At 48.0% G+C, this 17,016-nt stretch overlaps 1 protein-coding gene across 1 annotated transcript in view; it reads left to right on the plus strand.

Annotated features, from left to right (window-relative positions):
* Window positions 1–17,016, plus strand: part of akap9 (A kinase (PRKA) anchor protein 9) — an 87,633-nt gene that overhangs the window by 33,057 nt on the left and 37,560 nt on the right. The window contains 9 exon segments of the mRNA XM_062529095.1: window positions 650–860; window positions 4,750–4,807; window positions 6,847–7,200; window positions 8,051–8,440; window positions 10,178–10,366; window positions 10,974–11,087; window positions 11,719–11,843; window positions 12,844–13,046; window positions 14,462–14,691. Of these exon segments, the coding sequence (XP_062385079.1) occupies window positions 650–860; window positions 4,750–4,807; window positions 6,847–7,200; window positions 8,051–8,440; window positions 10,178–10,366; window positions 10,974–11,087; window positions 11,719–11,843; window positions 12,844–13,046; window positions 14,462–14,691 (1,874 nt within the window).

Here is a 17,016-nt window from a genome sequence, read left to right on the forward strand (position 1 = left end):
CATTTCACACACTCAAACATCTCTTCCCATCCAAACACTCAAGAAATCCACTTGCTTCAAAGCAGAATTTCTGCTTCTACTTTCCTCCCCCTCTGTCTGTCTCTGGCGCAGTGCGTCATTTGGAGGGCCTGGTATTTGCAATCACCTGAAGCACTTATGATGCATATTAAGGTCCAGCCCCACCACTACAAACACTAGTTTCTCTGTTAGAAGCTGATTATTTTTCTGTCCTTAGCAGTGATCAAATGACTTGAGTCATTTAATGAAAACTTATGCCCAATCACAACTGAAACTACACAGTTTATGTTAGTGTGACTGTTTCCCTATTATTTAATACTTATTTTTAATTTACACTTCCTTATCATTTTTGCATTACAGTTAAGTGAACCTGTATGAGTTTGTCAGAGTATTTAAGCAAGAACTCCAGACATTTAATTTATCTCACACATCTACAATACTAGTCTTGTTGTGTGTGTGTGTGTGTGTGTGTGTGTGTGTGTGTGTGTGTGTGTCAATGTGTGTGTGTGTGTGTGTGTGTGTGTGTGTGTGTGTGTATGTATATCTGTATCCTGTCCATGTCCTGCACAGTAACAGTACCCACATCTGGGCCTCTCCCCATGAGTGATGTGATATCCCGTGTTATCTTTAGATGCCCAGGGGCGAGGGCAGACGGGGGCGGCGCAGGCCGCAGAGTTCCAGGAGCGCCAGGCCCAGCTGGAGCAGCGCCACCTGGAGGAGGTGGAGCGCCTGCGCGCCTACTACCAGCAGCAGGCCGAGGAGACGCAGGAGCGCTACGCCACCGAGGTCCTCCTGCTGCAGCACCGGCTCCAGGAGCTCACCGGCACCGACGCCCAGTTCAGGTACACACCTGACCCGACCCCTCCATAAAGGGTCCATAAAGGGTCTAACCCAATACACATTCAGTACAGCACACTTGCTCCTCAAGGGGTGCTTCTCATTTTGTCTTTTATGCACCCTCCCTTCCTTCTTCGATCCTCGTCCTCGCTGATCTAGATAAAAATGATGGGACGGCAACAGTGGGATAGTCTATCCAGTTCTAGTTATAGATCAGGGGGGACGCCCCTCGAGGATCGAGCATCGAGGATCGAGGAGAGATGTTGAGAGGCACCCATGGTCCTCTAGCTGTGTGTGCAGTGTGTGGTCAACTTCCTGGGTGATAAATGTGTCTTGGACCCGAGAGAGCGTTCCAATTGCAGTAGGCTATTAGATGATGTGGGTGATCTAAACCAGGTGGCCCAAAGCGAAGCCTCGGGAATTTGGACAGGGATGGAATCCAAAGTGTTTTTGAGGACTAGAGTGCTTCAGACACATTTCTTCTGCGGTTACTCGAGATGTCGCAACGTCCTGGATGAGCTGAATTGTGTTTATTTTATGGGACAGAGCAGCTGCTTCGAGTGCCAGTTGACCTTAACAAAGAGGTCGTTGTAATACATGACATATTATCTACACCAGAGGAGGGATCTGTGTGTGCCGCACAGGCTAGTATTGCAACATAGGCTTCTTACCCATGACATTATAATGGCTTGGTCACTGAGCTTCAGTCCAGGAGTGAAATGGAGTGAAATGAATCGAAATGCTTCAATGTCTTTGGGCTCTTCTCAGCCTTGAGACAAAACGTTTACTGTTATTTTAAGGGCTGTGGTAATAAGAGGCAAAAGGTCAGTTGTAATGTTTGCTGTTTTTCAGCTGTTTGCTGATATACACCAGGTTACCAGTTGGCTTTTCTTCTTATGTCTACCCAGTACACTCAAGCTGTGCTCTTTCTTGCGTAGGCTACTCACATTTGTTACAGCTGTAATGACATCAAAGCAATGGTATGTTCCATTAAGTTAACTGATTGGTCAAGCTCAACAGTTCTGAAACTTATCCTCTGGAGATACTCTCCATGTTAGATCATATTAAAGCAACACTAAAGAGTTTTTTGTACCTTAAAATGATGTTTCCAAAATCATTTCAGTGGTCCATCAACTCGTAACAGGGTGAAAGTCACTTCTGCGTTTGCGTCGCAGCCCTCTTACGGTGATAACCGCACTATGTAAGTTTACCAGATCGGGTAGCTGATCTGTAGTTCAATGGAATGAGACATAAGAAACTATCTGAGTTGCTTCGATGTCTCTACCATACTTTTGCAAAATCATGCAACATACTCTACCTTGTCTGTGGACATCGTTAGTTGCTGGATAAACAAATAGTGTGCTTGTGATAGCGGAAAAGTGCTTTAGTGTTGCTTTGAATCATACAAATAAGTTAAAGAATGACGTGTGCTTTGAATGTACAATAGCTTGATTGTATTGTACGTGCTAGATGGAGAGGAATTTCTTGTTTGTTTGTGTTTCTTGGGAGGGGTACTCTTCTTCCCTCTGGCGCCCAGCTCCTGAATCATTCATGCAGGCTGTGGCCCGTGTGGCTGCTGCCACTGTTCCATCGCCCTGCTGGCGGACAGAGCTGGAGTAGCCCCCGTCTCTGGCCAGTCCCCCCCTCTCTCAGGGACATGTGACCCAATCACACTCCCGGGGGAAATGTCTCGGGCCGCCGCGGGCCAGGTGGCCTCACTGGGGGACTCGGTGTCAGGGCGCTGGTGTGAGTTTGGGGACACGCCGTGCTGTGGCTTGCCGGCCTAAAAGTTCATCCCAGTTCGATTGCTCCATGGCTCTGCTCTCCTGGTGCCAGAAGAACTGGGGTAATGGAACTGGAGCATTGTGGCTAATGGAACCGGATGGCTCGAGTCGAGAGCCTACTACCCACATTGGGTTTATAGTGGTCGAAAAGCACATCAGGACTCTCAGGTAATTTAGCGCACGGGAGGATTACAACAGAAGTTTAGCAGAGTGTGCCACAATGTTGTAGTTCAACCTCAGCTCCTAGATGTGTATCCTCCTCAAGTCAAGAGCTCCAAATCCCATGTAAACTTGGCTCTCCTGTTTGTCCAGCATGTTCCGATCCCTGACTGTAACAAAACCCCAGAACCGATTAAACCCTCCCATGTGTCGGCCCGGGGGAAGCTGTTTATCGCTCCGCACCTGTCCCTCGGCTCCGCTCCCTGACAGGTGTGTGCCCAGAGCTCATTATCGGAGGCGAAGTGAGTTCAGAGCCTGGCGAGGCGAGGCGAGGCAGGGCTGTGTGCATCTTAAAATATTTAAACCCGATTAAAGCTCTCGCACTCTGTATGTCAGTGGGTTAATGACACAGCACATCCTGCTGCAACAGCACAGCCTATGAGACACCATAAGCACTTAAGTCTCGAACATATAATTGCCTTCCTCATAAGGGCTTATTTATTTGTTATTGCTTCGGATTCATTTGTTCATTCTCAGGTCTAAAAGTGGAAAGAAGAAATGGCTTTCTTCTAATGTCATCAGCAATCAATGCTCTAAGCTTAAACTCAGGATCTTATCTTGTCTCTGTCTTATCAGGGGAGATTCACCTTTGTGAGGGGGCAGGGACGGAGCTGTAAATGTCACGCTTTGGATTAGCGATTATGTCAGGAGCTCAAGATGTAGATTATTCGCAAGAGCCGCAGAGAATTCCAGACATTTTGGGTTATTGTACTGGATGGACTGTGGATGTAGTGCCATCTATTGGTGAATGAGGTTGTCTGGCCAGGCTACGTTTTTTGTTTGGAATGATGAAGAAATGTATTAGGAATGTATTCTGAGAAATGTATTAGGTGTCTAGGTTAGTCTTTTCATTTCTTCATTTCTATGTTAAAAATGAGACTTGTCGTTGTTGTTGGAGGTGGTGGTGGTTGTAGTAGTAGTAGTAGTAGTAATAGTAGTAGTAGTAGTAGTAATAGTAGTAGCGGTAGCAGCTGCAGGTGAATAGTCATAGTATAATTACTGCTATGATGATAAAGGTATCACAGCTTCAGGCAAAACAGGGTTTATTGTGATATTCAACACTGTGGCTGTGTGACTTCTCTGTGCGTGTAACTTCAATTTGTATTAGAAAAAACTCTTCAATATCTAGATGAGCCTTTTTGCATACCTGTCTGTCTGTAGTACCTTGTTAAGTAATGCTATTTGCATGCACACAGTCATTCGACTGGTAAGTAATGTGTGCCCTGTCAACGCTAATAGGTTCTAAATTAATTAAGTTATTCCTTTATGACTAAGAATATTTTTTTGTTGATTTCATTTCTAAAAATACTAATGCTTTAATTTGATAAGAGCTCATTTCAAATTTGATGGCACATGGCAAACAAAAACAGCAATTAGAGCGAAACAGTGATTAGTAATAGCAGGCCTTAGATGGCAATTAGTACATCATAATGATGAGGCACGTGTGAACATACTTCATTAGGAAACGACTTGGTATTGAGTTGCACCCACCATTCCAAGCCCCACATGGCACGATTACATTTCGATTTTCTGCTTAAGTAGGATATTGCGATATTTAAATATATTGTTGGATACAAAACAAAGTGTGCATGTGTAAATACAAATACAAAGTATGCACGTGTTGTATGATATGATATTTAAGTATGTATGTGTTGTAGAATATGATATTGTGCAGTGACTGATACTGGTGAGACTAAGGATTGTTTCCCAAACAGAACATTTTGTGCATCTTCTAGCTGATACACTATCCTTGCATGATGTATATGAACAGTTGTGAGTCTGAACTCAGTGCGATTGATTTCTCGCATTTTCACGCTGATGGTAAAGGAACTGGGCTATTGACCATTGAGTGAGGGATGATCAAGTTGTCAATAACTGTCTTGTCTTTCAGCATACCAAGCACGATGGAGCATCCCATGCAGAAAGAAGAGGAAGTCGAAGGGTTTAAGGTCAGTGATTCTCAAACATTACAATGCACAAGACCAAAAGCAGAATATGGCATATATTCCCTGATCAATTAAGTTGATGCGAGTTCAGCTGAATTAGCTGTTGGCAGGGTATTCATTAATCAAACAATATATATGTATAAAGCTACACAATTCATAAATATTGCATAACACTTGCAGAATTTATTAGTAGAACTTTATTTTTTTTTGTAGTTCAACCACATTCACTGCCATAAAAGTATTACGCTGAAATGTGTTGTTTAATTAAAGGGAATGAGATATTTGTTTGCTCGTTAGGGAAAGCTATAATGCACTGGAATTGGTTTTTCCAAGATAAAATAAAGCGGTGGATATTCATCATCCAAAAAAGCGCGTCCCTCTGCTACAATTACAATGCTAGGCATGTCAAAGTGGCTGAAAGCAATCTGCCTGGCTGATTTCAGCTGCACCTACTGTGTTATTGGTGCTGAAGTGCAGCCCAGTGCCTCTCTCTCTCTCTCTCTGTCTGTCTCTCTCTCTCTCTCTCCCCTCCCCTGTCCCTCCGTCCCCATGTGTCCCCGGCTCTTAAGTGACAGATAAATAGAGAGAAAGAGAGTGAATGGCGGGGGAGAGAGAGGCAGAGAGAGGCAAAAACACTCATTTAAATCCAGTGACTCACTGTGTCGTCAGCACAAGCAGCTGAACCGTGCCCATGGCCAAAAAGTGGCCCAGATCTTTGGGCCGGTACGCCACGGCATGCACAGCACAGCACAGCACAGCACAGCACAGTGCACATCAGTCCAAGCCCAGACTGAACTCTTTGCTCTACTGACAGAGGAAGCTGAGGGGGCTGTTATGTAAGCCTGGATGTAACAGCAGCAGCAGCAGCAGCAGCAGCAGTGACAGCAGTAGTAGTAGTTGTATTATTATTAGCCGTAGCACGGGCATCAGCAGCAGAGCAGAATAGAATAGCAAGAGACACGCTCTTCAGGCACCATGAAAGGCCCGTTTTCTACGCTCAAGTGAACAAGCCCATTTTTTTTCTTCTTATTTCATTATTTTTTTCCCCCTCCTCCACTCTCACCCCTCCTCCTCCTCCTCCACCCATCACTCACTCGCTCTCGCTCTCTGTCTCTCGCCGCGTGTTCACTCACTCGTTCGCTCGCTCGCTTGGCAGCGAGGCACAAGAGCGTTTGGCGGCGAGTGAGAAGAGACGAGCGAACCAAAGCGATCAGCGAGAGACGAGAGAGGGGACACTTTTGGACAGAAGAGGAGTGGAGGGGAGAGGAGAGGAGGGGAGAGGAGAGGAATAAAATTTGTGAGGAAGAGAGAAGTGCTTGATGGCAACATCAGCAGAGATGAGATGAAGTCACAGCCAGAGTGGGGCAGAGAGACGGAGAGGTAAACAGCGTCTGTGGAAAACAGGTCACTTGACAAATATGAGCCGGTTGGAGCGCGAGATGTCGGGACGAGCAAAGAGACCTTTTGAAAGAGGCGGACGATTCATGAAACAAAACCAGCGTGAAGCTCTCAGGCTGGCAAAAGATTTCATTTATATGCTGAACGTTTAGAGAAAAAAACATATCAAGAGTTAGAATGTTCTAGAAAACCAAAACAGCAGTACCACCACGATATGTGACTGCCTTTTATGCTTTATAAAAGTCTTGTGTTAGCAGCGGTTCACTTATCTATCAGCCTTCGAGGTACTGAAGGCACACACGCACACTCACACACATGCACACGCACACACACACACACACACACACACACACACAGCCTGCTGTTCTATGGAAGGCATGGAGAGCAGAGGAGTCAGCCAAGTCGGCGGCGCCCACAGATCACTGAAGCCTTTTTCTGTTTTCCCGACTAAATGGAGCTCTTTCTGCCGAGCGCTAAATGGGACTTCACACTGTCTCCACGAACCGCATTTTTTTTCATGCCGCATCCTCATCTCCTGTTGTTTTCTCTTTCTCTTCCCTCTTTTCTCTCTCTCTCTCTCCCGCTCCCCCTCTCTCTCTCTCTCTCTCTCCGCCCCGCTTCTCTCTTCTCGCTCGCCGGCGTAGTGGGAGGAGGACGCGGAGGAGGCAGAGCTCCAGGGTCCGTCGGTGAGGTCGGCGGCGTCGGGGTCCTCGGCGGCGGGACTGTCGCGGCAGCTGCAGTCGCTCCGGCAGGCTCTCTACCACAAGTACCTCCAGGAGGTGACCGCCCTCAAGGAGCAGCACCGCGCCGAGCTGGAGCGCCTACGAAGGGAGAGGCGAGGGGAGGACGAGGAGGAGGAAGAGGAGGAGGAGGAGGAGGAGGAGGAAGAAGAGGAGGAGGAGGGGCGTGTAACGGTCAACGGAGAGCAGCGGTCCAGCAAGCGACGGAGAGAGCAGCTGACCCACTCCGTGCAGAGAGTGGAGGAGGAGATCGCCAAGGTACAGAGCGGGAGAACAGGGCCAGAGAAAGGGGGGGAGATGAAAAGACCGAATAAGAAAGGAAGAAGTAACTGATGAGAGAGAGAAAGAGAGAGAGAGAGAGAGAGAGAGGGGGGGGAATCTAGAATAGAAAAGATAGGAGAATGAGGAGAGGAAAAGAGGAAAGGAGAAAATCTCGAACAGAAAAAGGATAGGGGAATGAGGAGAGGGGAGAATATTGGGTTTGTTCATTTCAGAGTCAGAGCTTCCTTTTTTATGTATTAAAAACGACTTACAAAGAGCACAGAAGTTTTGCTAGTTTTATCAGTTAAATATGCCAAATAATAGTGTTTAATAGTAGTAGTAGTAGTAGTAATAGTAGCATTGTAGTGATGCTATCATAATTATGAGTTCAGTTTCAGGTGTTAAGACCAGGGCATTTTGTATGTATGAGAGCATCAAGTTTTGTTGTTGCAACCTTTTATGGAGTGAGTCTATTTTTGGTCAGAGAGAGTGGCTTTGTGCCTTTGACTATAATGGTCTTCTGATGTGTTGTGTACCTCCTGGCATTTTCAGACTGGAAGCCAGATGTCAGTCTTGTTTTGTTATTCATTATTGTGGCATGACCCGGTTGGTAATTAGTCTGTCCTTCTTTCTCACCCCCTCCCTCCCTCTCTCCCTCTCTCTATCCTCTTTCTTTTGCCTTCTCTCACCCTCTCTCTCTCTCTCTCCTCTTTCTCTTGCCCTCTCTCACCCTTTCTCTCCCCTCTTTCTCTTGCCCTCTCTCCCTTTCTCTCTCTCCTCTTTCTGTTGCCCTCTCTCACCCCCTCTCTCTTTCCTCTTTCTCTCTCCCTCTTTCACCCTTTCTCAGGTCATAGTGCAGATGTCAGTGGAGTTTGCCCAACAAACAGAGCTGGCTCGTCTGGCCAAGCAGTCGCGGGAGACCTCCTCCGCCATGCAGACCCAGCCGCTAGAGGAGGAGCTGGACGAGGACGGGGAGGAGGTGGTGGACGGCCTGGGGCTCCCCGCCGAGGCGCAGCTCCAGGAGACGCGGAGGAGGCACCAGGAGGAGGTGCGGCGCCTGGAGTCGGAGCTGCGGGAGCTCCGGCAGCAGCTGAGGGCGGCCGAGGAGCGGGCCGAGGACGCCGACAGCGCCGCGCGCGGGCCGGACTCGGCCCAGAGGCGGACGACGACGACGGCGGCGGACGAGGCGGTGGCATGGGGCCCGACGGCGCGAGCCCACGCCGAGCCCCACACAAAGGTGAGCTCTGTTCTGCTCCGCTCGGCCTGTCTGCCGCGCCTCATGTGGTCTGCGTGGTGCCAAGCGCTCGGAGACTCTCTCTCTCTCTCTAAAAGAGTGCCGCTCAGCAGGAGCAGCAGCCCCTCTGAGGGGAAGAAAAACCTCCCCGAGGAGCCTCTAAAGGCCACGGCTGACAGCCGTGATGGAGGGGAGGCGACTGCAGGAGTTTAGGACAGCAGAAGTGAACTCGAGTGTGAATTATTCTTTTAGATAACGCTGCCGAACCTACAGTGGACTTAATTGCATGTAGGGGTGTGCATGCTCACTCTATTCCTGGCTCTCACTCTATGTGTGTGTGTGTGTGTGTGTGTGTATGTATGTGTGAGAGAGAGAGAGATACAGTAGAGTGTGTGTCTTGAGGAAGTGCAGTCAGTAAGCACCCATGCTGAGAGACAAAAAGTGCAAGAGAGAGAGAGAGAGAGAGAGAGAGAGAGAGGGCAAGAAAGGGAGAGTGGTCAAGAGAGTGAGGGGGGAGAATGAGATGGAGTGACTGGTGTAGCCTGTACTATAGTGTGTGGTGCGTGGCCGGCCGGTCCTTTCACAGGACATTTAGTGCATGAGTGCCCAGCTGGGCTGCCGGGCCGTCTCCGTGGCGATGCGATACGACAGGAGGATTTCATATTCCCACACGACGATGCGGCGGTGCGCTGCTAAATTAGGCTCAAAGTGGAGGCCTCATCCACAGCGAGGCCTTTATTAATTCCATTTCACTTGAGGCCCCTGACTCAAATTAAAACATCACTCGCATGCAGGGGATGCGAGTCTCAGTCTTTTTCAAAGGTAGTCGTTTCACATGCCTATTTCATGTTCAGCGGATGATCTAGACAAGCTAGTCTTTTTCATGAGCACGGCTTGCCTGAAGATCATATTCAAGACTATATTTTTTTGGGTGTAAAAGGACTACAGCCTGAAGGAGCTCACAGATCACAGACTATGCATCTGTGCAGCCTCCAAGGCTTATATCTACAAACAATTATTCAATAGAACATAATCCATTTTCAGGTAATGCTCAGAGGAGTATTAACCAGGAGAGTAGACTCATACTTACCGTAATTTCCCAACTATTTGCCGCAGCTTATACATTGATTTTACACAGAGGCAATTTATACGTTATTAATATGGTTTTGTTTCTTTTAACTTGTACAAAACACTGTCCTGCAGCTTATACACAATATGGCTAATACACAATGCAGCTAATACACAGGAGATGACTGTCCTTACTTCTGATTTGCACTCATAAGAGGATACACAATGGAAGACTGTTCATGATATTCTGCCTCTGAGGTATAGATTAGTGGCTGCACTGGTAAAGTACGTATTGATTTACAGCTTGTTGGTGTCTGTTGTTGACGCTGCCGATGCTAATGGATTGTACACATGAGCAATATCCGAGGTGCTGTGTGAACTCCATTGGCGTTCACACAAGGAAGGAGATACTAAACTCTTAGTGCAGCCTCCCAGTCATTTAGTTTAATGTGTTTAGTGACTTCATAGGTCTTCTGCTGATAAGATGTTTTGGTGTAGTTGGTTCACGGGGAATTTAATAGCTGAGATTGCTCTGAAAGCTAATTATGTAAAAAAAATTAGCAATGACTTTTAATGTCTTCTCTTCTTGTGCGTGTGTGTGTGTGTGTGTGTGTGCGCGTACGTGCCTGCGTGCATGTGCGTGTGTGTGCGTGCGTGTGTGCGTGTGTTTAGGCTGAGCCGAGCGGCGGGTCGGAGCCTCTGCTGGAGGAGCTGCAGCGGGCGCTGGGTCAGCAGGAGCAGGAGCACGGCAGGGCGCTGGAGGAGCTCCGCGCCGCCCACACGCGCCAGCTGGAGGAGCAGAGGGACCAGCAGCTCCAGCTCAGCGCCCAGCTCCGCGCGCTACGCGCCCAGCTAGAGCAGGTACCCGCCGGGCACACCGCCGCATCTCACCGCACCGCGCCGCACCTCACCTCAGATCGACCCCGCTAGCGCTCTCACTGGGCACGGCGCAACACACAGCTGAGGGATGCGCGTAAACATAGCTGGCAGTGGCACAGTTTAGTCTACAGCAAGCAAAGCAGGCAGGGACTGCAAAGATTCATCTGGATTAGCATGTTAGCTTTTCAGTTGGCAGGTTACGGCTAGAGTAGGAAAGCCCACAGGATCGGGGTGATGACACCGGTAGCTACAGGGACGGCTATGCGAGAACAGCTAAAGCACAGCTGAGCTGCCAGCTAAAGGAGCATACAGCTGGGATGGCACAGCTGAGTCTGACTCCAGCCTGAAACGGCTCCCAAGCGCCATAGAAATAGTAGCAGAGCAGTCGTCTACTGCAGTGTAATGGTGTAAGGACTCTACAACAAGCATGTACTGTAGGTTTAGCCATTATGTTATATCACTAGAGCTACAGTAGAATAACTGCAGGACGGAGTTGGATTGTTGTAGTGTTTACCATAACAGTATAGTACCACCTAAATACGTGAAGAGAGCAATAACAAACGCTGATCATTTGCTTTGATGTGATCAGAGGGAGGCGGAGATGAGGGACGCAGATGATGGACAGACCGCGAGAAGAGAGAGGCAAACGCCGCAGAAGCAGGACCCACACAAACTCCAGAGCACCTCCACACAGACCGAGCAGGTAAGAGTGGCTGTGTGTGGTGGACTCCCACGCACGAGGTCCTGCCTGCCTTCTCACTGCGCTCCCTGTGTCTCTTCTCCTCCTACTCCTCTGCTCTCTTGACACACCTCTCAGTACGCTCAGGGTGGTGTTGCTGTTGTGTGTTGTTGTTTTTATTGTGGTTCAGTTTCACTGTGTCCCACTTGAGCTTTGCTCCTGTCAGCTAGAGTGTGATTGGCATGCATATTTAAAAACAGTCCCTAGAGGGGGGGGACGCTGCCATCCTCTCTGGCTGTGTTTTAGCCTGCACTTCTGCTGTTGGCCAAGAGATGGCGCTTGTTCATGGCGCATCCTGCCAACACAGGTGCGCTTGTTGCCATAGCAGCCCAGCTGATAGTAATGTTTCTGCCCTTTGTGACTTTTAGGAGTGTGAATGAGAGGAGAGGAGAGGAAGTGTGTGTGTTTGTTTACGTGTGTGTTTGTTGCAGTGTCCCTACTGCATTTGAATGTGATTTTACTAGTGAACCATGGTCACCGTGACCTAAGGCAGTGAGTGTGTGTGTGTGTGTGTGTGGCGGTTCTGAGTACGAGGGCATCAATGACTGGGTTTCTGTCTGTTGTTTCCCTTTTGCCTGTCCGCCAACTACATCAGGGCACCGAGGGGGAGGAAGATGAGCGGTCGAGGAAGAGGAAGGAGGAAACGAGAAGAGGGGCCTCGAGAGGAGCTCTTTCGCCAGACCCTCAAGACACGTCCTCTGATGTCATCGCCACAGAGAGGTACATTCAAATATCAGAAATGACGTCAAGAAAAATAGATCTACTAATATAGTTTTAACTTGAAAACTTTTCTTTTGAAGTTTTCATTTCAAAGAAATGCTCCTGTTATTTCAGGTGATGCTTCTTTTGTGCTACTGAAGTGGATGGTAGGCTTGAGGAATTGCGCTATTATTAGAGAGGACATTTCGTGTCATTGTATTTGCTTACTGAGGTTTATGTGACTCGCCCATTGTTCCTCCTGTGTCATTAATGCACCACTGAGAGCGCGGCTGCTCACACAGCCCTTGTGTGTTTTCGCTGTGTCCTTGGCAGCCAGTGGGATGATGACTGGTCTTCTCAGAAAGGGGCAATATAATGTTTGTTAACAAATGTGTATATTGATATGTGTAATACTAACATTAACTTTATACAGTTGTGTTTATACGTTTACATGCCCTAGCAGATTGTGCGTTGTTGTAATATCGCGTGCCATTGTTTTTAAAAAACACAAGTGATCATGCAAAGCACTTCACTTTTATTTAGGTGAGATTCAAATGAAACCACAAGGCATCAGAATAGTGGCTACACAGCTGCTCTGTATTGACTTGACTCTTAAGCATCAATGGCATCTTGCAGTTTTTTGTGATGGATTGTTGTGGATGAGTACCTATACTTTTCCTCTTGACCAGAAGCGTCCAGGTCTTCGTGGGCTGTGTAGCATGAACTGGACATTTGAATAATAATGTCCTTTACCCTAAATACAAAAAAGGAATATAATGTCCCCAACACTGATATTTGCAAAATGCCTGATGAAGACCCAGTAGGGTCGAAACGTTGCTTGTTTTTAACATTAAACGGGAGCAAATATCAGTGTTGCGGACATCATATTCCTTTTTGAAGCTACTCTCCATTTGTCCTGCACCTGCAAGGTGGGATGTATCTAAAAACAGAGTTTGTCTTAATAGTATGGCACTGTATCTAAAAACTTGTCTTGCTATTGGTGTGTGCCCGCGTACTGTAGGAACCTGCTTCGAAAAGCCAACGAGCGCCTGCGCCAGGTCCTTAGCGACGTGCTCAAGACCACGGCGGCCGCTGAGGAGACCATTGGACGGCATGTGGAGGGCCTCCTGGAGGCCACCAGCAGGGGGCAGCACCCGCCCCACAGGCCCACCTGGCAGAGGGGCCCAGCAGAGGCCTTCAAACCCTACACCGGACCCTCTGGAGGTCAGTATCACAGACAAGCCACAGAGGAAGAGTTACAGTAGGCTTTGGATCAGTGTCTTGAAACTATAGGAATGTACTGTAGGGCTACTTTTATGCTAGAATTGAACACGTTTGCTTTGAAAGATTGTTACCTTGATGAGATAGATGAGGGATATCCATGGAGACGGCTAGTCCATACGGATCGCTCCGAGACTCCTAGGACTCATTTCCAGAGTTGAGGTATGATGAGGTATGACAGTAATTGTTTTAATTGGAATGCTGCTGACGAAGCAGCAGGAGCGCTAACTGGCACAGCGGCTCATAAATCTTGCACAACGGGTTTGCTCATCATAAGCTGTGTCCTTTGAAGCACCCTTAAAGGAAGTCTGAGGGCTGAGGGCGTCATCAGACGCAACATAAAGTTGCCGGCCGCATCAAATGTCAAACAGCTCTCTCAATGTCATCTCAGACTCAGAAGAATGACTGTGCTATACGAACACTTGAACTGATTGGGGATCAATGAGGTTAGTTGTCTCTGTGTCCAAAAGTACTCTGAAATAATCATCAGGCCAGTGCAATCATGTAGTGCAGCTCATGTAACAAGTAATGTGTGATGATAACTTAACAAAACCTGTCAACAGCTTAACAAATGTCCCTTGTCATTAAAATAATGACGTCATTCGTTAGCTGCTAAAGTATGCATAAAATATGCGTTCTCATGGCATGAGTCAAAAAAGGTGTGGCGTGTGCAGATCCTGCCTCGTACCGTATTCCCTCCAGCTTAGCCAAGAGACAGCCAGCTGAATGACATTCCCATAATTCACCTCTGCGTTTGCCTGACTCTGCCCACACACGCACGTTACATGTCGGGGGATTAAGGTTTGTGCTACATAACGAAGCAGTATGTCTCCATGAGAAGGGTTTTGTGTGTTGTTTGGGAAGAGGAAATACCCTGCATAAAAATGTGATTATTTTGTTGTGGATATGTCATCAGTGGTGAACGCAATGCACTTTATTTTTGTGGTTTATGTTAGTGCCGTCCTACCCAACAGAGTCACTTTGTTATTGCGCACAGACCTCTCTCTGTACCAGAGGGACATGTGGTTAAGTTGAAAAGAGAGAGAGAGAGCAAACAGACACAGCAGAGAAAGAGAGGGGGAGAATGAGGGAGCATTATTGAACGACAGCAAGAGAACGACTCGTTCAGTTTGAATAAATAATGTGTGCAGCTGTAGAACAATATTGATTCCAGAGGACAGAGCCACAATTCACCTTAGATGCTAATAGCAGTGCTGCACATAGTGAGGACAAATCTCATCTCTCGTGTAAACACATTAAAAAAGTGTCACTTAGACCATTTTGCTTTTAACTTACTTTTATCTCTTGTCAAAATGAATTAAATGAATTTAAAAACAAACAAAATCGATTGATTGCAGATGGGTCGTCAGAGAGTTGCCATGGCAGCGAGACGGCGGCGGACGACGGCAGCGTGTGGTCGGGCGAGACCGAGGCGGACGAGGGCCTGGAGCTGTCGCAGCAGCTGCTGGAGGGCTCGCTGGCCACCGGGGCGGCGCTGGAGAACGAGGAGTACCTGACCACCATCAGCACCCGCCTGCAGGCCGCCGTGGAGAAGCTGCTGCTCGCCATCTCCGAGACCACCAACCAGGTACGGCACGCCAGGAGACACGGAAGGTGCTTCTCAACATGCCTCCTCGATCCTCGAGGGGCGTTCCCACTGATCTATAGCTAACACTGGATAGACTATCCCATTGTTTTCGGCCCATCATCCTCTATGTAGATCAGTGAGGATCAAGGCCCGAGGAGCGAGGGAGGACGTATAAACGCTGAATGAGAGGCACCCAGAGAGAGAGGAGCTAGATCTGGCATGGTGATCTGGTATGAGTCCAGCAGTTCAAAGTTAAAGTCAGGGGTAAAGCGATCTTGGCAGGTACTGGCTTGCCTGGACTTGGCCCGCACTAGCTTGCCCGGTTTTGGCCCACTTTAGCTTTCCAGGTTTTGGCCCGCACTAGCTTGCCCGGATTTGGCCCGATAGTCGGGAAGGGGCCATGGAGTTCTCAACCAGGCTTAGAAAGTGGCATGACTGCTTGGTTAAAGTCTACCTAACAGGTCATTCAGATAAAACAGGCATATCAAGTATGATTGATATCGGTGAGGTTGAACAGGCGTCATTTGATGGGTTTGGCAATGATGCCACATGGTTTGAAGTGCAGACTGATTATTATTGTATCTTTCCAACATTGTCTCTATCCACATGTTGGACTTTTATGTTGTAGTAGTATTAAATCAGTAATAGAAGAACTCTGCTGTCCAGCATGCTGTGAGTGTGCACATAATCTCTGGTCCCAGGTCTGCGCGCCCCCCCCCCCCCCTCTCCACTGGGCAGTGCCCGTCCCCGTGGAGACCAGCAAGTGGAATGGTGTCTCTGTTCCGGAATGGCCACACAATGGCCTGGCTCATTCCCTCTGGTTACCCATAGATACAGCCGGATTTGCATAAAGCTTTGTCCTGCTCGGCCATTGATGATACAGCTGCCCTCGGACGCGTCCTCTTAACCCTCCCCCCTCTTTCACGCTTGTGTGTGTGTGTGTGTGTGGGGGTGTGTGTGTGTGTGTGTGTGTGTGTGTGTGTACGCGTGTGTGTGTGTGTGTGTGTGTGTGTGTTGTACACTTAGTTGCAGTTATGTAATCAGACATTTTTATTACACCCTCATTGATCACAATCACTCTGATGGATAGAAGCACAACAGAACACTCAGCATGTGGTCAGTCACACACCCTCAGCTGCCTTTTTGCATGAATTTGGATACCACATTCTCTAGAAAGTTTCAGGGAAAGAAAAGTGGGTTGGGAAAATATGCCTGATATGGGAAGGCGTGGGCCTGTGTATCCCACAACACATCCCTCCATACACTCAGCGCATAAGAGCACAGCCTGAGGTAACAACCTGTCCCCCACCTATGCTAAGGTCACTTGTCTTTCATGTTACATCAGCAAGAGATCTACAGTATGTTTGCATGGGCTGCAGGACAAGTGACCTAGCTTTTCTTATTGGACGATTAACGCTTGATAAGAACTTTCATTTTACTTGAGAGGTTATCAGTGCCTGGCGGAGTGAATTCACTTGTTGTGCCTGCCGCATGGCTGATTTGTTAAAGATTTGCTGGGGGGTTAATTATTTATAGTGTTCATTCTCATGTCTGGCAGTTAAGGACCAACTGTGAATGAGGATTGATGTTATGAGGCCCTCAGGAATGTTTGCACGCTTGGCACTCGTTCAGCGTAGATGATCTCAAGTGGAGTTTCCAGAGGAGGAGAGGGGGGGAAAAGTTGGTTGATCAATAACTTTCTACTATAAATCAGATTGAGTGGGAGTGAGTTGTCAAGTTAATGAAGCAAACTTAGTGAACGTGTTTGTGAGGGTGTGTATCCGAGTTTGTGTTTGAGAGCGAAACGGACAGAAATAACTTTCTGTAGCTCGACCGGTCACAACAACTCGCTTAAATAATCCTTACCAATATGGGGCATAATTCCAGTTAGACAAGCTCCTAAGAAAAAGGGCGTGTGTGAGTGTGTGAGTGAGTGTGTGTGTGTGTGTGTGTGTGTGTGTGTGTGTGTGTGTGTGTGTGTGTGGAGCAGAGCTGTACCTGCCTACTCTCCCGCGGGCTTCAGCCTGTCGACTCCTCCCCCGGCTGATCTGTGTCCTCCTGCACATGCCCACAAACCAGGAAGTGACAGGCTCTCCCACAGCCTGGGCTCACACTCAGATTTCGGCTCGACAGCAGGACGGACTGCACAGCGCGTTAGCACTCCACTGTTTGAATGTGTGTGTGTGTGTGTGTGAGTGAGTGAGAGAGAGAGAGAGAGAGAGCGAGAGTGTGTGTGTGTGTGTTTGTGTCTGTGGGGAGAAGAACAGACAGGGGCACACTAAGTGGAAGAGTGCAGAAAAGGATTTCTGTGTGACAGGCACAGCA

Source organism: Sardina pilchardus, chromosome 24 (genome assembly GCF_963854185.1).
Source record: "Sardina pilchardus chromosome 24, fSarPil1.1, whole genome shotgun sequence".
NCBI lineage: Eukaryota > Metazoa > Chordata > Actinopteri > Clupeiformes > Clupeidae > Sardina > Sardina pilchardus.